This window comes from Bacillus rossius, chromosome 1 (genome assembly GCF_032445375.1).
Source record: "Bacillus rossius redtenbacheri isolate Brsri chromosome 1, Brsri_v3, whole genome shotgun sequence".
Lineage (NCBI taxonomy): Eukaryota > Metazoa > Arthropoda > Insecta > Phasmatodea > Bacillidae > Bacillus > Bacillus rossius.
The window spans coordinates 6408076-6431682 of record NC_086330.1 but is presented as its reverse complement, the minus strand read 5'-3'; the positions used below and the strand labels follow the sequence as shown (position 1 = coordinate 6431682).

The 23607-nt window shown below is 49.8% G+C and overlaps 1 protein-coding gene across 3 annotated transcripts; it reads right to left on the bottom strand.

Moving 5' to 3' along the window:
• Positions 1-907: 907 nt before the first annotated feature.
• LOC134539094 (uncharacterized) lies at positions 908-21631 on the bottom strand. 3 transcript variants are annotated; one of them, XM_063380864.1, is made up of 6 exons: positions 21488-21631; positions 18539-18879; positions 17024-17153; positions 14048-14149; positions 4243-5542; positions 908-1542 (listed from the first exon to the last, which is right to left on the bottom strand). In XM_063380864.1, the coding sequence occupies exons 2-6, from the start codon at positions 18789-18791 to the stop codon at positions 1294-1296; spliced, it is 2034 nt and encodes a 677-aa protein (XP_063236934.1). In that variant the 5' UTR covers positions 18792-18879; positions 21488-21631; the 3' UTR covers positions 908-1293. The 3 variants fall into 3 exon arrangements, with proteins under 3 accessions (XP_063236934.1, XP_063237084.1, XP_063237016.1); XM_063381014.1 differs by having other exon boundaries at positions 21478-21621; XM_063380946.1 differs by having other exon boundaries at positions 21474-21577.
• Positions 21632-23607: the final 1976 nt, after the last annotated feature.

Genomic DNA, 23607 nt, shown 5'->3' with positions numbered 1-23607 from the left:
TGGTGATAAAGACCAAACAGGACACTTCGTGCTAACTCAGTTTTGCTGCACATCAATTGATGTTTTCCCAAAAAAACATCCGAGGTAGCTTATAGAATAATTGGAAGATTTTTTTTCTCTCCGTCCAATCCTCCAGATTCCACGGTAATTTTAAAGACCAGTCAGGGAGACCTATCAAATCAAGGGTGATCATGCATGCAGTACTACATGGACACTGCGTGAAGATGCTCTCTCTCTCTCTCTCTCTCTCTCCAAATAATGAACCGTGCCATGTTTTCGGGACGCCCAAAACATTGGCCGAAGTGTAGTGTTGGCATTTTATGGCAGTGGCTGTGTTTAACGATGGGAATAGGATTTCGCAATGTTTTGGAAGTTGCAATATGGATATGGTGACGTAAAATGTTACTTCAACTACATCACAGCATGCAATGTCCGAACGATTGCTATCTTCATGTTTGAACCACTGGGCACCGCCTTACGTTAATGTGTGATGCTGTCACATCTGTGGATTCCCAACCCTTGCGGCTAGTGCCACCAGTCTGTATCACTGACCTACAGTGCCGTTTCCCTCCGTGTCACTTACTAGACCCACCTCAGGAGCTTTCCTCGGGCTGACCTCACTCCACTATCATAACTTTTTCTTTACTTCACTCTGCTGCTTTCATGATGTAACATTACATTAATGTGTACACTCATTTTGACGTATGGCTTTTGCTATGCGTGGTTATATGTACATTATTCACCATCTTACAGCACTAAGTGTGCTTCAGATGATTTTATGGAAACTACATTAATTTACTGACATATTGTAGCTTTTCTGAAATATATCATTCAACGAGTCTCAATCTTTTGTGGTGTATGGGATTACTTTTATTCCTGGTATATTTAGGAAGAAATAGAGTAAACCTTTAACAACTTAGATGGGTAAGGCTGTATTTCCGAAATTCTAGTACAATGTTTTTGGAGTGTAGAATTAGAATAATTTTAGATAATGTTTAGTAAATATGTAAGTAGTTCGGTAATTTAAGTCCTAGATGGTTGAGGATGTGTAGCGAGGAGCCACTACTGAGTGCCTCGACGTGGTCAGGCGAGGTCAGGCGAGGTCAGGCGAGGTCAGGCGGGGTCAGGCGAGGTGAGGCGAGGTCAGGCGAAGTCAGGCGAGGTCAGGCGAGGTCAGGCGAGGTCAGGCGAGGTCAGGCGGGGTCAGGCGAAGTCAGGCGAGGTGAGGCGATGTCAGGCGAGGTCAGGCGAGGTCAGGCGGGGTCAGGCGAGGTGAGGCGATGTCAGGCGAGGTCAGGCGAGGTCAGGCGGGGGGCCGGCGGGTGTGTCGCAGGCCTCCAAGGTGGCGTCTAGCCGCCGCCTCCTGTCCTGGAACTGCTGGTACTGGAGGGCGGCGCGCTGCCGCCACTGCTCCCACGTGGCGTCCGCCTCGCCGGGCCGTCGCCGCGCCGCCTCCGCGGCCTCCAGCACCCAGCCCACCCACTCCTCGGCCAGCTGGCCCGCCTCCTGCCAGCGGTCCTCGCAGCGGTCCTTCAGTGTCACCTGCCGGCACATCACACCTCTCACGTCTCGGCGACCTGACACCTGCCGGCACGCGACACCTCTCACATCTCCGCAACCTGTCACGTGCGGGCACATCACACCTCTCACGTCTCCGCGACCTGTCACGTGCGGGCACATCACACCTCTCACATCTCGGCGACCTGACACCTGCTGGTACGTGACACCTCTCACGTCTCGGCGACCTGTCACCTGCAGGCATGCGACACCTCTCACGTCTCGGCAACCTGTAACATGCAGGCATGCGACACCTCTCACTTCTCGGCGACCTGTCACGTGCGGGCATGCGACACCTCTCACTTCTCGGCGACCTGTCACGTGCGGACACATCACACCTCTCACGTCTCGGCGACCTGACACCTGCTGGTACGTGACACTTCTCACGTCTCGGCGACCTGTCACCTGCAGGCATGCGACACCTCTCACTTCTCGGCGACCTGTCACGTGCGGGCATGCGACACCTCTCACTTCTCGGCGACCTGTCACGTGTGGACACATCACACCTCTCACGTCTCGGCGACCTGACACCTGCTGGTACGTGACACCTCTCACGTCTCGGCGACCTGTCACCTGCAGGCATGCGACACCTCTCACGTCTCGGCAACCTGTAACATGCAGGCATGCGACACCTCTCACTTCTCGGCGACCTGTCACGTGCGGGCACATCACACCTCTCACATCTCGGCGACCTGACACCTGCTGGTACGTGACACCTCTCACGTCTCGGCGACCTGTCACCTGCAGGCATGCGACACCTCTCACGTCTCGGCAACCTGTAACATGCAGGCATGCGACACCTCTCACTTCTCGGCGACCTGTCACGTGCGGGCATGCGACACCTCTCACTTCTCGGCGACCTGTCACGTGCGGACACATCACACCTCTCACGTCTCGGCGACCTGACACCTGCTGGTACGTGACACCTCTCACGTCTCGGCGACCTGTCACCTGCCGGCACGCGACACCTCTCACGTCTCGGCGACCTGACACCTGCTGGTACGTGACACCTCTCACGTCTCGGCGACCTGTCACCTGCAGGCACGCGACACCTCTCACGTCTCGGCGACCTGTCACCTGCAGGCACGCGACACCTCTCACGTCTCGGCGACCTGACACCTGCTGGTACATGACACCTCTCACATCTCGGCGACCTGTCACCTGCAGGCACGCGACACCTCTCACGTCTCGGCGACCTGTCACCTGCAGGCATGCGACACCTCTCACGTCTCGACGACCTGTCACCTGCAGGCATGCGACACCTATCACGTCTCGGCGACCTGTCACCTGCCGGCACGCGACACCTCTCACGACTCGGCGACCTGTCACCGGCAGGCACGTGACACCTCTCACGTCTCGGCAATTTTGACGGCCTGTTCCAGCAGGCTCAAACTGTGCGGAGTGACTCCGTGAGGCTAAGGGAAACCAGCATGTGGATGACCGGACTGGTATTGGATATCGGGTTCTCTGGAAGGAGGACCGCTCTTCATGACTGGCTTTCTTAGGGCCCCCACACACGATCAGTCCAGCTCCCTGTTCGGAATGCTCAGTTTGGGTTGGATTGATGAGTCCAGGTGCTCAGTTAGGACCGAATAGTCCCAACTGACAGTCTGGACTGAACTAAAGCCTCCCACACACACAATCATCCTTGTAGTTGCTTTTGCTGTTGTGTGTATCGTTTCATCATAAAATATGGAAGAAAAATTTTGTATGTTGCCAGTACATTTGATTATATATTGATTGTTGATATTGTGTATATAAATAAGTACTGATATTTATTTTTTATTATTGTATGATTGGTAGTTTGATTCTGACTACATTATAATTGTAGTAATCAAAAAGGAAAACAATTTAGCATAGCAACCAAAGAGTATTATCAAAGATGTCTGCCATGACACTCGGCTGATGGACTGATTGCTCGGACTGGCGAGACGCTGTTCCCACACACGGCAGTTTTGACCGAGTCAGATGTGATAGGTTCTTCAGTCCACCAGTTCCGACTGATCAGTCCACCGTCCTTGCACACGCACGAGGCAGTTCGGACCGGTGAGTTCCAACTGGTGATGCCGAACTGACAGTTCTAACTGATCGTGCATTGGGGCCTCAACAGTTGACGGTGGGTCGATCTCCAGCCATCCCCTCGGGCAGATGACCACATGGGGCTATGACACAGGCGAAGCGCTCCTTTCGATGGTTCGTCGAGGCAGCGCGGAGGTGACGGGTTTGACAACGCCCAGAACCTGTAACCGCTGACACAACTGTTCTTCCAGATGGCAATGGTCGTTTTCCATGGGCTAACATGATTAACCTAATCAACTATATTTTCAAATAACTTGCTAAGCTAGCAAAGTAATTTTTTTTTTATCTTATGCGTGGTCAAATCTACCTGATATTTTGTTGTCACATGAGCTTACAAATAATTTTTATCCTTAAAAGTATAGCATGTTTTAATTTTAATTTTGAACTGTTATCGAAAGTAGGGTTATATGTAAATCCGTAGCAGTTTATAATAATTTGGTGGCGTGCCGGGATTAAAATATTGGTAAAAATAATTGCCTCTAACTCGAAAACTATGACACTTTTGAATTTTTTTATTCAGAACCGCAAATTTACTGGCCTATCAACGGTTCTCGGCTTAGCATTGAGATATGGGACATGTTTTAAATAACAAAGAATTATGCTTACCTCATCGAGAATTTTTTCAAAGATGTCTGCGATGCGCTCGGACACTGTATCAATCACAGCTGTCGTCGAGTCATCCACCTGCTTGCCTGCCTTTAGCATGGCGTCGGTCAGTTTAGATGCTACGATTTTCTTTACATCAATTCTTTGCACTACAGGTTGCATTCCGCTACTCTCAGTCACCATTTCCTCCATCTGTTCACTACCCTCTCTCTTCTGATCACCGTTTGCCTCGATCTGTTTGTCACCCGATGCCTCTTGATTTGTCTCTTCATCGCCTGGCTTGCTGACCAGCTCCGCTTTAAACGCACTTGTTAGAACCTTCGCCACTGTGGCGGGCATGGTCCAGACCTCGCCAGGTTTCCTAGGCATGGCTAGTTCTTCAACGTAGTACATATCACCCTTGTCCTTTACCAGGTAAGTCCTCTCCTTGTCCACCTTCGCCGATCCGAAGTCAAGCTCCGTGAAGCCGGACAATTCTGAGGACATCTTGTGCTGATCGTCTCTTGGAGGAAGCAAGATTTCCACTCCCTTGGCACCCTTATCCAAGAACACCTCTGTCCCATCGGCTTCGAAGAGTCGAGCTCTTCGCGTGTCTGTTTCGTCTGGACTTGGGTTCAGAATAACCATTTCCGTATGTTCAGGATCTACGTAATCTATTTCCATTAAACATTCCTCCGTGTCACAATCGACCTCGTCCAGTGGTATGATTCCACCGTAGGCTGCAAATTGGTCTTCAAACACCTGAGTCGTCGTCGTCGTCATTTCAAATTCTTCTGTTATCTCGCCAGCTCCTTCTTGTTCTCCATCTTTAAGTGCCTCACCATCTTCCAGTCCGTCTCCGTCTTTGGATTTGCCATGCTTGCCTTTCTTCTTCCCTCCACGTCTCTTCCTCTGTTTCCGTTCTTTGGCTTCCCTCCTTTTTTTCTCGTCCTCCTCCGCGAACTCGTCCGCCTCCGCGGCCACGCCCAGGATCCAGCTCGCTATCCTCTCGGCGAAGTTCCTCCTGAGCAGCTTCACTTGCCTCTGGTTCTCCTTGCACGGCCCGCAACCCGCCTCCACCATGCACCTGGTCTGCCTGCTGTCCTCCCACATGTGCTCGGCCAGCGCGTCACCCAACCACACCACGTCGTCCGTCCTCTTCACCTTCTTCTTGGCCTGGCCGTAGTCGTAGAGTCTGTGCGCTAGGTTCTGCGTGATGCGCTCCAGGTACCTGCGGCTGTACAGCTTCTCGCGCTCCTCGGCGGCGAACCTCTCCAGCCCCAGCGGCCTCTGCGGCACCTCGGTCAGCGCGTCCACCTCCCTGCCGGACAAACCACGAACTTGCAACCCACATCTCTGCCGGATACACGGCGACCTTGCAACCCACCTCTCTGCCGGACACACCGCAACCTTGCAACACACCTCTCTGCCGGACACACCGCGACCTTGCAACACACCTCTCTGCCGGACACACCGCAACCTTGCAACACACCTCTCTGCCGGACACACCGCGACCTTGCAACACACCTCTCTGCCGGACACAAAGCGACCTTGCAACACACCTCTCTGCCGGACACACCGCGACCTTGCAACACACCTCTCTGCCGGACACACCGCGACCTTGCAACACACCTCTCTGCCGGACACACCGCGACCTTGCAACACACCTCTCTGCCGGACACACCGCGACCTTGGAACACACCTCTCTGCCGGACACACCGCGACCTTGCCACCCACCTCTCTGCCCGACACACCGCGACCTGGCCACCCACCTCTCTGCCGGACACACCGCGACCTTGCAACACACCTTACTGCAGGACACACCGCGACCTTGCAACACACCTCTCTGCCGGACACACCGCGACCTTGCAACACAACTCTCTGCCGTACACACCGCGACCTTGCAACACACCTCTCTGCCGGACACACCGCGACCTTGCAACACACCTCTCTGCCGGACACACCGCGACCTTGCAACACACCTCTCTGCCGGACACACCGCGACCTTGCAACACACCTCTCTGCCGGACACAACGCGACCTTGAAACACACCTCTCTGCCGGACACACCGCGACCTTGCCACCCACCTCTCTGCCGGACACACCGCGACCTTGCAACACACCTCTCTGCCGGACACAACGCGACCTTGCAACACACCTCTCTGCCGGACACACCGCGACCTTGCAACACACCTCTCTGCCGGACACACCGCGACCTTGCAACACACCTCTCTGCCGGACACACCGCGACCTTGCAACACACCTCTCTGCCGGACACACCGCGACCTTGCAACACACCTCTCTGCCGGACACACCACGACCTTGCAACACACCTCTCTGCCGGACACACCACGACCTTGCAACACAACTCTCTGCTGGAAACACCGCGACCTTGCAACACACCTCTCTGCCGAACACACCGCGACCTTGCAACATACCTCTCTGCCGGACACACCACGACCTTGCAACACACCTCTCTGCTGGAAACACCGCGATCTTGCAACCCACCTCTCAGCTGGACACACCGCGACCTTGCAACACACCTCTCTGCCGGACACACCGCGACCTTGCAACACACCTTACTGCAGGACACACCGCGACCTTGCAACCCACCTCTCTGCCGGACACACCGCGACCTTGCAACACACCTCTCTGCCGGGCACACCGCGACCTTGCAACACACCTCTCTGCCGGACACCCCGCGACCTTGCAACACACCTCTCTGCCGGACACACCGCGACCTTGCAACACACCTCTCCGCCGGACACACCGCGACCTTGCAACACACCTCTCTGCCGGACACACCACGACCTTGCAACACACCTCTCTGCCGGACACACCACGACCTTGCAACACACCTCTCTGCTGGAAACACCGCGACCTTGCAACACACCTCTCTGCCGGACACACCGCGACCTTGCAACACACCTCTCTGCAGACACACCACGACCTTGCAACACACCTCTCTGCCGGACACACCGCGACCTTGCCACCCACCTCTCTGCCCGACACACCGCGACCTTGCCACCCACCTCTCTGCCGGACACACCGCGACCTTGCAACACACCTTACTGCAGGACACACCGCGACCTTGCAACCCACCTCTCTGCCGGACACACCGCGACCTTGCAACACACCTCTCTGCCGGACACACCGCGACCTTGCAACACACCTCTCTGCCGGACACACCGCGACCTTGCAACACACCTCTCTGCCGGACACACCGCGACCTTGCAACACACCTCTCTGCCGGACACACCACGACCTTGCAACACACCTCTCTGCCGGACACACCACGACCTTGCAACACACCTCTCTGCTGGAAACACCGCGACCTTGCCACCCACCTCTCTGCCCGACACACCACGACCTTGCAACACACCTCTCTGCCGTATACACCGGGACCTTGCAACACACCTCTCTGCCGGACACACCGCGACCTTGCCACCCACCTCTCTGCCGGACACACCGCGACCTTGCAACACACCTTACTGCAGGACACACCGCGACCTTGCAACACACCTCTCTGCCGGACACATCGCGACCTTGCAACACACCTCTCTGCCGGACACACCGCGACCTTGCAACACACCTCTCTGCCGGACACACCGCGACCTTGCAACACACCTCTCTGCCGGACACAAAGCGACCTTGCAACACATTTCTCTGCCGGACACACCGCGACCTTGCAACACACCTCTCTGCCGGACACAACGCGACCTTGCAACACACCTCTCTGCCGGTCACACCGCGACCTTGCCACCCACCTCTCTGCCCGACACACCGCGACCTTGCCACCCACCTCTCTGCCGGACACACCGCGACCTTGCAACACACCTTACTGCAGGACACACCGCGACCATGCAACACACCTCTCTGCCGGACACACCGCGACCTTGCAACACACCTCTCTGCCGGACACACCGCGACCTTGCAACACACCTCTCTGCCGGACACACCGCGACCTTGCAACACACCTCTCTGCCGGACACACCGCGACCTTGCAACACACCTCTCTGCCGGACACACCGCGACCTTGCAACACACCTCTCTGCCGGACACACCGCGACCTTGCAACACACCTCTCTGCCGGACACACCGCGACCTTGCCACCAACCTCTCTGCCGGACACACCGCGACCTTGCAACACACCTTACTGCAGGACACACCGCGACCTTGCAACACACCTCTCTGCCGGACACACCGCGACCTTGCAACCCACCTCTCTGCCGGACAAACCGATACCTTGAAACCCACCTCTCTGCTGAACAAACCGCGACCTTGCAACCCACCTCTCTGCCCGACACACCGGGACCTTGCAACCCCTCTCTCTGCTGACACACCGCGACCTTGCAACCCACCTCTCTGCCCGACACACCGGGACCTTGCAACCCACCTCTCTGCCGTACACACCGCGACCTTGCAACCCTCCTCTCTGCCGTACACACCGCGACCTTGCAACCCCTCTCTCTGCTGGACAAACCGCGACCTTGCAACCCACCTCCTTGCCCGACACACCGGGACCTTGCAACCCACCTCTCTGCCGTACACACCGCGACCTTGTAACCCACCTCTCTGTCCAACACACCGGGACCTTTCAACCCACCTCTCTGCCGTACACACCGCGACCTTGCAACCAACCTCTCTGCCGTACACACTGGGACCTTGCAACCTACCTCTCTGCCGTACACACTTTGACCTTGCAACCCACCTTTCTGCCGGACACACCGCGACCTTGCAACCGACCTCTCTGCCGGACACACCGCGACCTTGCAACCCACCTCTCTGCCGGACACACCGCCACCTTGCAAACCACCTCTCTGCCGGACACACCGTGACCTTGCAACCCACCTCTCTGCCGGACACACCGCGACCTTGCAACCCACCTCTCTGCCCGACACACAGGGACCTTGCAACACACCTTTCTGCCGGACACACTGAGACCTTGCAACCCACCTTTCTGCCGGACACACCGCGACCTTGCAACCCACCTCTCTGCCGGACACACCGCGACCTTGCAACCCACCTCTCTGCCGGACACACCGCGACCTTGCAACACACCTCTCTGCCGGACACACCGCGACCTTGCAACCCACCACTCTGCCGTACACACTGGGACCTTGCAACCCACCTCTCTGCCGTACACACTTTGACCTTGCAACCCACCTTTCTGCCGGACACACCGCGACCTTGCAACCCACCTCTCTGCCGGACACACCGCGACCTTGCAACCCACCTCTCTGCCGGACACACCGCGACCTTTTACCCACCACTCTGCCGTACACACTGGGACCTTGCAACCCACCTCTCTGCCGTACACACTTTGACCTTGCAACCCACCTTTCTGCCGGACACACCGCGACCTTGCAACCCACCTCTCTGCCGGACACACCGCGACCTTGCAATAAACCTCTCTTACGGACACACAGGGACCTTGGAACCCACCTCTCTGCCGTACACACCGCGACCTTGCAACCCACCTCTCTGCCGGAAACACCGCGACCTTGCAACCCACCTCTCTGCCGTACACACTGGGACCTTGCAACCCACCTCTCTGCCGTACACACTTTGAACTTGCAACCCACCTTTCTGCCGGACACACCGCTACCTTGCAACCCACCTCTCTGCCGGACACACCGCGACCTTGCAACCCACCTCTCTGCCGTACACACTGGGACCTTGCAACCCACCTCTCTGCCGTACACACTGGGACCTGGCAACCCACCTCTCTGCCGTACACACAGGGACCTTGCAACCCACCTTTCTGCCGGACACACCGCGACCTTGCAACCCACCTCTCTGCCGTACACACAGGGACCTTGCAACCCACCTCTCTGCCGTACACACTGGGACCTTGCAACCCACCTCTCTGCCGTACACACTTTGACCTTGCAACCCACCTTTCTGCCGGACACACCGCGACCTTGCAACCCACCTTTTTGCCGGACACACCGCGATCTTGCAACCCACCTCTCTGCCGTACACACAGGGACCTTGCAACCCACCTCTCTGCCGTACACACTGGGACCTTGCAACCCACCTCTCTGCCGTACACACAGGGACCTTGCAACCCACCTCTCTGCCGTACACACTGGGACCTTGCAACCCACCTCTCTGCCGTACACACTTTGACCTTGCAACCCACCTTTCTGCCGGACACACCGCGACCTTGCAACCCACCTTTTTGCCGGACACACCGCGATCTTGCAACCCACCTCTCTGCCGTACACACTGGGACCTTGCAACCCACCTCTCTGCCGTACACACTGGGACCTTGCAACACACCTCTCTGCCGGACACACCGCGACCTTGCAACCCACCTTTTTGCCGGACACACCGCGATCTTGCAACCTACCTCTCTGCCGGACACACAGGGACCTTGCAACCCACCTCTCTGCCGTACACACTGGGACCTTGCAACCCACCTCTCTGCCGTACACACTGGGACCTTGCAACCCACCTTTCTGCCGGACACACCGCGACCTTGCAACCCACCTTTTTGTCGGACACACCGCGATCTTGCAACCCACCTCTCTGCCGTACACACTTTGACCTTGCAACCCACCTTTCTGCCGGACACACCGCGACCTTGCAACCCACCTCTCTGCCGGACACACCGCGACCTTGCAACCCACCTTTTTGCCGGACACACCGCGATCTTGCAACCCACCTTTCTGCCGGACACACCGCGACCTTGCAACCCACCTCTCTGCCGGACACACCGCGATCTTGCAACCCACCTCTCTGCCGTACACACTGGGACCTTGCAACCCACCTCTCTGCCGTACACACAGGGACCTTGCAACCCACCTCTCTGCCGTACACACAGGGACCTTGCAACCCACCTCTCTGCCGTACACACAGGGACCTTGCAACCCACCTCTCTGCCGTACACACTGGGACCTTGCAACCCACCTCTCTGCCGTACACACTGGGACCTTGCAACCCACCTCTCTGCCGTACAGACTGGGACCTTGCAACCCACCTCTCTGCCGTACACACTTTGACCTTGCAACCCACCTTTCTGCCGGACTCACCGCGACCTTGCAACTTACCTCTCTGCCGTACACACAGGGACCTTGCAACCCACCTTTCTGCCGGACATACCACGACCTTGCAACCCACCTTTCTGCCGGACACACCGCGACCTAGCAACCCACCTTTCTGCCGGACACACCGCGACCTTGCAACCCACCTCTCTGCCGTACACACAGGGACCTTGCAACCCACCTCTCTGCCGTACACACAGGGACCTTGCAACCCACCTTTCTGCCGGACACACCGCGACCTTGCAACCCACCTCTCTGCCGTACACACAGGGACCTTGCAACCCAACTCTCTGCCGTACACACTGGGACCTTGCAACCCACCTTTCTGCCGGACACACCGCGACCTTGCAACCCACCTCTCTGCCCGACACACCGCGACCTTGCCACCCACCTCTCTGCCCGACACACCTGTTTATTGTTTCTGATTCTATTTTAATTGTGTCCAATGGTTAATGTTAATTTTCTAATTAGGGCTGGCCCATTCTTTTATAATGTAATTTTAAATCCATGTTATATGATTTAATAATTAAAATATATTTGTCTTAGTCCACCAGTTACACAAGTCATCAGTAGAGTGTGAAGTGTAACAAAATGTTAGCAGATCTTAGGTTTACTGTTTACTCTGTTATTACTATGAGTAACAGCCGTTAAGATTTTTAATTATTGGCAGTTCCTATTTGCGGTTGCTTGAAATTAACGAGATATCAACATGTTCCATACCAAGATACTCGCAAGTGGTTGCCATAATTTGAAGTCTTGAAGGAAAATAACTTATATTATTGCCTCATGTCACTGCTACCTGAAGAGAAAGGCTTACACCATTGCCCGCCGGTGTGTGAGCTTTTAGGGTAGGCGAGGGAATATAAGGTCCTGGGGGAAAACATTCTGACGTGCCCTTTCCCCATTACTTAATGTACAACTTTTCAAACCCCAACTTTAAAGAAGAAAAAAATTACGTATCTTTACTTCGTAGGCACAAAACGCTAATTTCACTTTCATCCATAAACTTGACGTTCTTTATAGTGGCATACAACACTAAGATCTAAGATGTATCAAAAAATTGACATATTTTGAATACAATATAGTTCAGTAAATAAGTGAGGTACTGTTTTCAAAAAAAATAACTGCTTTCTTGAAAAATATGGTTATATGTAACTTGATTTGATGTAAGCTTTTGGACATACGCCATTGCTAAGCACATGTATGTCTGTAGAAGATAACTACAAAAAACACAAAAGACAAAACCACAAATTAAGCAAAAAAATTCTGTTGTCAACAGGATATAAACACCACATAATATTCCATAACAGGAATATGGTCAACAAACAAAGAAAAACAAAGAAAAATGGACTAACATAACGAAAAAAAAACCACAAATGATGACAGCACAAAAATATTGAACCAAAAAAAATTTTCACTTTAACAGTTGAAACGAGACAAATACACAGCAAAACGAAAAGACGAAACAAACACAATAGTTTTCCAAAAACAAAAAAGAACTAAAAAAATCCCACAAATGATGACAGCACAAAAAATATTCAACCCAAAAAAAAATTCAGCACAACAGTTGAAACAAGACAAAAAAACACGACAAAACGAAAAGACAAAACAAACACAATATGTATGTAGTTTTCTAAAACAGAAACAAGCGACGTTTCGGTAACTGCTATCTGCTCCCGTCCTCAGGCAGAGACGCACATGGATCGAAAAAACAGGTGCGACTCTCTTGTGTAACTTACCTCCGAGGTACATATCTTAAAATACTAAACTGTGCCGTGGCCATATCTGTTATGGTTATCTGCGCATATGGCATATTACAACAGACTTGTAATTGTACTAAAATCAGAGCAAACACGAGCAACTGTGCTCTGTCCGGGGTCCGGGCCAAAAGATCCCGTCTCTAGACACTCGAAGACCCTTTAGACATCTGCAAGGCTGGGTTCCCAATAGCAGGCCATGGTTCACAATTGAAATCTTACTGTTGATTTCAGCCATTGAAACTTCGCGATGTATTCGACAGCCGTTGGCAGTGCTAGAAAGTAAACTATGTTAACTACCAAATGATTATCCCGTGACATCTGACCAGCAATTTCTGAGCACAGTTTCTCAACATAAATATAAAAAAAGGGTTATATCGTTTTTTTTTTTTTTTTTTTAGCTAACCATTCTAACTACGGAATTTTCTAGTGACTTGTAAGTAATAAGTTTAATTAATTGCACCTGATAATTTTAATATATCGACAATTTCTCGCCACAATGTGATTGATAAACATAAACAGTTCTCTAGTACCGCTAAAATGGCTTCTTACTAGAGACCGGGAAAATTCGCGGGTTCAACGACCTCCAGGATAGACTCCACTATCCTCTACACACTCGGGCAAATTCCAACTGTTCATTGGCCGTTGACTTGTGAGTCGTCTCGACTGGGCGGCCTGTGATTCGACACTTCTACGAGTGAGGGCTTCTAATTGGCCCTCATTACTCCAGCTTAACAGTTAACCATTGGCAGAAGAAGCACTAAGATATAATTATTTGAGCTGTAGCATTTCACGATTTGAATACGCAAATTTTAAAGGCCTCTACTTCATGCTCTACTCTCATTGGGGGTTGCACCTTGCGTCCGTAACAGAAATAAAAATTCCTATGTTCATTTCCCTCCCGCGCGCTGTTGTGAATCAGCAGTAGGTTGGGGAACATGGCGGTCAACTCTGTTTCAACTGTGCACCCGTCCTACCACGCAGCCGCAGGGAGGGCGGAACAAGATGGCGTCGCGCTCACCTCCTCGTCATGTTGTACTCCTTCATGAGCATGTTCTTGAGCATCTCCACGCTGTTGAGGTCCAGCACTGGCCACATGTCGCGCAGCACTGCCTCCAGGTCCCTGGGACACAGACACATACACACATTTTTTTTCCTAACCTAAATTAAAACTAAGTGTATTTGGGAGGGGTCTGGGTTAGGGATAGACTCTAAGTGCGTCTCAGGCCGAAGCCTATATGCTCTAATCATGCAGGGGTTAGCCATGCGGGAGAGGGTGCATGCATCGTGTTTTAGGAGGGTATTGGCCAGCCGTGGCAGCAATTGGCGCCATGACTAACTCCCCACATACACACGTGACCTCATCCAGGGTCAAGGGCACGCGGTGCACGGAGCTCCAGGGGGAAAATATCAAAATAAAAAAATTGGTTGTCTGTGAAGTCGGTTTACGGACGATAGTTTAACGTGCCAACATCATAAAAAAACACTGATGAAATGATTGCATACTTTTATGAATAAAATTGAATCAATTTTTATTTAAATAATAAAAGAATAAATACTTGAATTATACCAGTAATCAGATTTTTAAAATGCAAGAATAATTAACCTTTATTGCCGAAATTGTTGTTGTAATAATCAATGATAACCACATTAACTTTTCACTTCACTTTATAAACAGTCGACGAAAAACGTTCACGTGTAGATGACTTGTAATTAATTTAAATACTGGTGTTTAGCTATAAAGTTTAAATATAATTATGAACAAGTTTTCATATAAATATACTTTAATCAAATATCTATCGTCAATTATATGAATCACCATAATTTTTTTAGTCAATTGTAACATAACCTATTATTACTGCACTCGCCGACAGCGTAACGGAACACAGCGTAACGGAACAATGAGCGTAACGGGGCACAGCGTAACGGAACAATGAGCGTAACGGGACTCAGCGTAACGGAACAATGTGCGTAACGGGTCAGCGCCGTGATAAGGAGGGGGGAGAGGGAGAGGGGCTGTGGCCTCTGTGATAAGAGATAAGGGGAGACGCTGGACATGTGTGATAAGCCAGGTCAGGTTCTGCGTGGCTCGGGGCTGAGTGCTGGAGGCATCTCCCGCCTTCACGTGCGTCAGCGCCGTGTTGAGAAGGGGGGGAGAAGGAGAGGGGCTGTGGCCTCTGTGATAAGAGATAAGGGGTGACGCTGGACATGTGTGATAAGCCAGGTCAGGTGCTGCGTGGCTCGGGGCTGAGTGCTGGAGGCATCTCCCGCCAACATGTGAGTCAGCGCCGGGATGAGGAGGGGGGAGAGGGAGAGAGAGGCTGCGGTCTCTGTGATAAGAGATAAGGGGAGACGCTGGACATGTGTGATAAGCCAGGTCAGGTGCTGCGTGGCTCGGGGCTGAGTGCTGGAGGCATCTCCCGCCAACATGTGAGTCAGCGCCGGGATGAGGAGGGGGGAGAGGGAGAGAGAGGCTGCGGTCTCTGTGATAAGAGATAAGGGGAGACGCTGGACATGTGTGATAAGCCAGGTCAGGTGCTGCGTGGCTCGGGGCTGAGTGCTGGAGGCATCTCCCGCCAACACGTGAGTCAGCGCCGTGATGTGGAGGGGGGGGGGGAGGCAGAGAGGCTGCGGTCTCTGTGATAAGAGATAAGGGGTGACGCTGGACATGTGTGATAAGCCAGGTCAGGTGCTGCGTGGCTCGGGGCTGAGTGCTGGAGGCATCTCCCGCCAACACGTGAGTCAGCGCCGTGATGTGAGTGGGGGGGGAGGCAGAGAGGCTGCGGTCTCTGTGATAAGAGATAAGGGGAGTCGCTGGACATGTGTGATAAGCCAGGTCAGGTGCTGCGTGGCTCGGGGCTGAGTGCTGGAGGCATCTCCCGCCAACACGTGAGTCAGCGCCGTGATGTGGAGGGGGGGAGGCAGAGAGGCTGCGGTCTCTGTGATAAGAGATAAGGGGAGATGCTGGACATGTGTGATAAGCCAGGTCAGGTGCTGCGTGGCTCGGGGCTGAGTGCTGGAGGCATCTCCCACCAACACGTGAGTCAGCGCCGTGATGTGGAGGGGGGGGGGGAGGCAGAGAGGCTGCGGTCTCTGTGATAAGAGATAAGGGGAGTCGCTGGACATGTGTGATAAGCCAGGTCAGGTGCTGCGTGGCTCGGGGCTGAGTGCTGGAGGCATCTCCCACCAACACGTGAGTCAGCGCCGTGATGTGTAAGGGGGGGGGAGGCAGAGAGGCTGCGGTCTCTGTGATAAGAGATAAGGGGAGACGCTGGACATGTGTGATAAGCCAGGTCAGGTGCTGCGTGGCTCGGGGCTGAGTGCTGGAGGCATCTCCCGCCAACACGTGAGTCAGCGCCGTGATGTGGAGGGGGGGGGGGAGGCAGAGAGGCTGCGGTCTCTGTGAGAAGAGATAAGGGGAGACGCTGGACATGTGTGATAAGCCAGGTCAGGTGCTGCGTGGCACGGGGCTGAGTGCTAGAGGCATCTCCCGCCAACACGTGAGTCAGCGCTGTGATGTGGAGGGGGGGAGGCAGAGAGGCTGCGGTCTCTGTGATAAGAGATAAGGGGAGATGCTGGACATGTGCGATAAGCCAGGTCAGGTGCTGCGTGGCTCGGGGCTGAGTGCTGGAGGCATCTCCCGCCAACACGTGAGTCAGCGCCGTGATGTGGAGGGGGGGGGGGAGGCAGAGAGGCTGCGGTCTCTGTGATAAGAGATAAGGGGAGATGCTGGACATGTGCGATAAGCCAGGTCAGGTGCTGCGTGGCTCGGGGCTGAGTGCTGGAGGCATCTCCCGCCAACACGTGAGTCAGCGCCGTGATGTGAGTGGGGGGGGAGGCAGAGAGGCTGCGGTCTCTGTGATAAGAGATAAGGGGAGATGCTGGACATGTGCGATAAGCCAGGTCAGGTGCTGCGTGGCTCGGGGCTGAGTGCTGGAGGCATCTCCCGCCAACACGTGAGTCAGCGCCGCGATGAGGAGGGGGGGAGGACGGTCACCTCTTCTTCGGGGTGGACAGTCGCTCGTTCCTCTCCGCCCTGTCCTTCTCCTTCTTCTTCCTCGGCTTCTCTCTGCACTCCTTGTCCTCGTCGTGCTTCCGACCACGTGACTTCCTGTCCGCCGGGGAGCCTGCGCACATGACACACGCAAGGCCCTGTCACCCCTGTCACCCCTGTCATCCCTGTCACTCTGGCAAACACGTGTCTCCAGAAAAGTTTCACTTCCAATATTCTCCGTCTAACATAACCTCTAATATGTGTAATATGTTTTAAATCACATCACACCATCAAAGTTTATTTTTGTTCTGATCCATCTCAAACATTTTTCTCTCTCTAATTTGAAATTAAATAATTAATCGCAGTGATGGATAGTGTTCTTTTTATACTTTTGTTATGTTTGTGCATTTAAAAAAAGGGAAGGAGGTTGTCTGTAAAGTCGGTTTACGGACGATAATTTTACGTGATAACGTCATAAGAAAACATTGATGAAAAATTGCATACTTTTTAATTTTCAAATATTATTTACAGTTTTTGCAGATTTAATTTAAATAATTTGTTAAAATATAATCACGATCAATTAGTTACAGAAATAAACTGAAATCAAATCAATGTCATTAAATTGCTAAATTTAAATGACGAAATTGGAAAAATAAAACAAATTTTTTAAATTGCTCCTTATAAAAAGCCTGCCTTAACCTGTTTCATATTATAGAAGATTTTCTCGCACGCTTTAAATTTTTATCAAAAGTTTTCATTAAATTTGTTCATTAATTTTTATAAGTATTTATTATTTATTCAATTTAATAATAAATTTTAAAAATTAATATTTTAATATTAAGTTCGATTTTAATTTTTATCACAAATTTTTTATTAATTTTATTTCTTTATTTTGTAAATATTAAATAACCAATAATAAAAATTTAACATTAAAAATTTAATAATATTTATTATTAATTATATTAAATAATAATATTTTAATTTATATCAATAAATAATACATATGGGTAGTTAACCTTAATTATTATATTGGAGCACTTGAAAAAGTATATAAGCACATTTTTTTACGAATATTTATGAATAGTAAATATCAATCAAAATATTCAATTTAATTCACTACTGAATATAATTTATTAGCACAAATATAATTTCGCACTTGTATGAAACTAAAACACGTGTTATGAATGTATAAACCAGAAACATGTGGATAAATATTATAAATATGAAAACAGTGATCAGATGCGACGAGCGTGCCAACATGCGCGACTAATAGAGGTTCTATTTCTATTTTGTTGGTAGCTTTTCTTCGAGACTTAATGAGAGGTTTAGCGGGCAGCTTCAACCTGTTAATTTTGTGTTACAGTGATGCGTGCGCATCTTAAAATTTCACTCTCATCATTTTTTTTTAATAACTCGCCTATATAACTTCAAAAATTGTGCAAAACTTGTGAGATTAAAAAAAAACTACGGTATTTTTATAATTACGTGGGTATATTAATTTTTGTTTGGTTTGTTTACCTTTCTCACAGTCTGAATTCTCTTTCGCCGGAGCTGTCTTCTTTTCCGGTGGAGGCGGCGCTTGCGCTGGCGGCGGTGTCTCTTCTTCCGGTGGTGGCGCCGCTTCTTCCGGTGGTGGCGCCGCTTCTTCCGGTGGTGGCGCCGCTTCTTCCGGTGGTGGTGCCTCTTCTTCCGGTGGTGGTGCCTCTTCTTCCGGTGGCGCCGCCTCTTCTTCCGGTGGCGCCGCCTCCTGACCATTCTCGTCGTCTGCCATCGTTCAAGCGGGGCTGTCCTCAGGGGCGGGTCTCAGAACCAGAGATGTTGTCGGCTGTGGCTCCTCATGTATGAAGTTTGGAAAACACCTTCAAGAAATACACACCTCGATGAACACTTGCACCCGATAATATATGTCGAGAAGTGCATGAAAGTTAACATTAACTATAAAGACTGGAAAATTTTGATGGTTCAACGACCTCTAGGATAGACTCCACTGTCCTCTGGCAAATACCAATTGTTCATTGGCTGTCGACTTGTGAGTCGTCTCGACTGGGCAGCCTGTGATTCGACACTTCTATGAGTGAGGGTCTCTAATTGGCCCTCATTACTCCAGATTAACAGTGGACCAATGGCAGAAGCAGCACTAACTTACTGTATCCGGCAGATAACTTGGCGTCTGAGCTCCCTAGTCCTGTCTGTGGGAAAGGGGAGGGCGAAGAGAAAGCGATACCCTATTGTCAAGGTCAGCGGCCAGGTTGTACTAGCAGAACAGACTTCCTAGCGTGACTTCCTACACTACGTAAGTCTGTATCCACGCCCGTGGGGGCCCCAGGGCGGTAAGGCCTTTTGGCCAAGAGCGATGGGTTACCAAACCAAAAGTGAGAAATCCTATGAATTGTACTTGTACTACATAAGTGTAACATTGTGTAAATTGCAGTGGTTGTGCTCGAATATTTGTACTCATCTGTCAGGATAAGTAACAAACTATTATCTAAACCTGCAACGTTTTACTTTGTCCCATCAAATATACTTACGGTGACTATGGACCGTTCACTCACACCCGTGTACTTCGCTGCTTTTGCCGTCGGTCTCTGTAAAGGCTCGAGCAGAAATTTATTTTTTCTACTTCATCACAACACTGCATCACGGTTTTTATTATTTCCCGTTCTTCGCTATGTATCACTTTACCGCGCCTCTGCGAGCTGCCACCTTCGCCTTCCATTTTCGGGTATACACTGAAGGGCGATATTTTCCTGACAGCCACTACACGGCTCTCGGCTACGTGTCGCCTGCTTACCCCCTCTTCTTTCTCCGGTCCCGCTGTCCCCGCACCCCCGCGCTGAGAGACGCTAAGATAACTGCCGGGCACAGTATAATCATTTAAATTGTAGCATTTCTCGAAATGAATCCCCGAATTTTTCAGGTCTCATCTCAGGTTTCCACACGTTCCAACTGACGACACATTAGGACCAGAAGTTTAAACTTATATAATATTATTAAATGAAATAAGCCTCTAGCATAGATTCTGAAATGCTCTCTTTAACTGAAATATACTGTACGTAAAAACAATCTCACAATAGCAACATCCATCTGATGTTCTGGGAAAAAAAAACATTTAGGTAGTTATTCCGTATCCCTTTAACCAAGTTTATCCCTTGAACCTGATGGCATGATCCTTTATATATTGATCATCTCTTACATGATGCTTGCTGTTTTAGTTATGTCGAGAGACCCTGGACATAACATGAACTCGGAATCACTATTTATGTCGGGGTCTGTGGATTTTTTTTTTTACTTTCGTATATATTTTACAAATAATTCGTTGTTATATCACAAGTTTTTTTTTGTTATGCACAGGATCTTTCGACGTACTAAGTTAAAACAGCAAGTTTCATGTGCCATGGGATCAACGTATTCTAAATCATGCCATCAGGATCAAGGGATTAAACTTGGATACGTGATACGGAACCAAGGGCGTAGCCAGGGGGGGGGGGTTAGGGGTTATAACCCCTTCCCCCTTAGCCATTATTTTTTTTCTTATCTGAAAGCAGTTTAGCTAAACGTCTGGGTGCCTTACTGCTATCACCGGCCACTGCACTGGAGGGGAAGGGTAAGCGAGCCCTACCGATTCCCCTTCCCTTCCCCTACCCCTGTCGCGAGCAGAAGCTATAAGGTTGTGACGCCGTGACGGGTCCCAAGCTTTCAAATATCTTACACCTACTGTATTTAACCAGCGCGGTAATTATAAGCAGGTGGTGACTGGGTAACTCTTCAAGCTAAAGCTAATTGTTTCCAGGAATAGGCCAGTTCTGCCGAAACCCAGCCATTTTTATTCCTTTTTTTTACTGTCGAGCTTCGAGCATGATTTATGATTTTGAGTGGACGTGGACAAGGCACTTGGATTGATTAAAATATCTTTAATTAATTTCTTACTTCATCACGCAAACAATTTTTTTATTAAAAAATTAATAATATTCCTACCATTACAATGATTAAAGTTAAGTACCGAAAACTGCTCAAATAGCACTCTTTTACACCTTAAAGTCCAAATTTTTACTCCCCGCTTTGCTTCTTAACCCCCCCCCCCCCCCATACACAAATCCTGGCTACGCTACTGTACGGAACTTTTACCAAATCTTGAAGCAGGCAATAGCGGATGCAAGAGATGGCTAGGGGGTGTCATCTTAGCTCTTCCTCCACCCCACACGCCGTGTTGGCAGGGTGTCAGTTTAGACACCAAGAAGCTGATAGTTCGGTTCGGTGGAGACGACGCCATCTTTGGAAGCGCGGCAGGTGTTGCCCGCCAGATGCTGTCACAGCCCTCGCTTGTGCCCTGGGGCTTACACATGCAACACGAGCTGGGACTCGAACCCAGCGCCCCCAGGTTCAGAAACCCTGGTGCGCTTGAAACAACTGACAACCCTGGTTATATTTGTCTTACAAACCATTTACAACGTACATACGTTTACAAACCATCAGTCCTACTGGTTTGAATCACTCGGGAAATTTTGTTCTTCGCCAAACATGGTGAGTGTAGATGCTTTAACCTAAAATTTAGTTTCTAAGTAAACATTTATGCCGAATGGTGGTGTTCTTTTGTTGGTAACAAATAATAACACAATTTCAAGACTGCAATACTTTATAACATCCATGGTTCGTTTTCGAGATATCGCAATAAAATTAATTGAAGAAATCACATTCATAATGCCAGAATTTCCTATATTTGTAACATTTATTTTAATAATTTTGCTACTACTAAGCATTTTAAACATTACTTCAGTAAAAAAAATTTAAAACTTTGTTTGGCTAAGCATTTCTACGTAATAATTTTTTTTAATATTCATAGTTTAAAACAATAAGGTAGCAATATTACTAAAAACTGCAAAATTATTAAATGTTTATTATGGAAGAACAATATACATTATTTCATTCCAAATAGGGTTGAAATAATCACCTAGAATTTTATTACGTGATACCACATAGAGAGCAAAACCAAGATTCAATCGAACTTCACTCAAAGAAGCAATTGTTTTCTTGAGGTCCCTTGTCACCGCTGGGGAGATTGCAGTAGCGCGAATCTTTATTAATCCGTTTTGTTTTTGACGTGAATACGTCTTTAAAATTGCTTCCATAGTGGGAGGCAATTCAAAAAACGAATGATAACAAAATCGGGGTATAGAGTTTGGTGTTATAATATATATCATATCATCATATATAAATATATCATCTCCATGCAAAATTTAATTACACCACTGGATAGCTAAAGGATCAAATAATTCGTTACGTAAAGTGAGGACTGTGACCCATCACGCACGGTTGAGGGGGGAAGCGACGTTATTTTGAGGTCATTTTGCTGCGTTTCGAGATTTCCATTTAGTATAAATTTTGACTCGGAGAAGCTACGACGTTCGTTTGTGTTTCAATAGTCAGCTCTCGTCAAAATCTATCTATTGCATATATAAAAAATTAGTGTAAAACAGTTACCGTAAATATATACGATGTTAAAATAAAAAAATTATGACATACATAAAATAGCGTATTTTATATTTTGTAAAGAAAATATTACATGTTATGTACACGTATTCACGTACAACACACGGCCGTATCCATGACACAGCCAAACCCCATTTTTTATTTTTTTATTTTATTTTTTAATTTATTTTATAGACGAACCAGAAGATTCCACTGAAGCCTTGCAGGTACGTTGTCTTGCGTCTGTGTATAAAACGTGAGAATCACGACAGTAATTCTACTTGTTTATGTATTTATTCGACTTTTGTTAGGCGCAGTTACGGCGAGTGTGCCTTCTCTTAAAAGTTTATAATGGCTAGTTGCTCCATTACGTAGGAACCGGAAAAATTCGCGGGTTCAATGACCTGTAGGATGAACTCCATAGTTCTACGTACACTCGGTCAAATGCCACCCACTCATTGGCTGTTGTCTTGTGAGACGTAGCAACGTAGCAGCCTGTGATTCGATAAAACCGAAGGTCGGGTGTTTCTCACTGGCCCAGAGACATCCAGGTGAGTTGTGAGCCAATAGCAAATGCAGCGCTGAGGTATAACTATTTGTATTTTAGCCTATCGCGAAATGAATTCGCTAATTTTTCCGGTCTCTATCCATTAGAGTTCAAGGCGTGATCTCGGTTCAAGATCATGGTCGAATCACATTTTCTGTTTTGAGCGCTGAACTAGGATCACTGGTAATCTTGAGATGAACAACGGTCGTAGCTACGCATGACGATTATGACGGATCGACACAGTGCGAGCGGGGGGCGCAGAAGACTACCATAATGGAAGACTACCATAATAACAGTATTCCGCCTGGCCTCTTCGAAAAAAGGCTGAAAAGTACCGTAACGGAAATCTGCCATACGTTCAAAGGACGAGACGGAATTCTGCCATATTTTCGTATACACTCCATGGAAAGAGTACCTACAGCGGCATTGCCCTCGAAGTAGTGCATATAGAATACTCGGTAGGTAGCGCTGTCAACCCTCTAGCTGTTTCTCCGGTGAACTTTAAAACTTACAGATAGTTGCAACTACAAATAATGTCCAGATCGCGGACGAGAAGAAATTTTTCCAAAAATGG

Coding starts and splice junctions, on each gene's coding strand:
- LOC134539094 (XM_063380864.1), bottom strand. CDS start 18,791: ATGGCAGACGACGAGAATGGTCAGGAGGCGGCGCCACCGGAAGAAGAG. Junction 17,154..18,538: donor GAATTCAGACTGTGAGAAAG/GTAAACAAACCA, acceptor TCATGTGCGCAG/GCTCCCCGGCGGACAGGAAG. Junction 1,543..4,242: donor TTGAAAAAATTCTCGATGAG/GTAAGCATAATT, acceptor ATGTGCCGGCAG/GTGACACTGAAGGACCGCTG.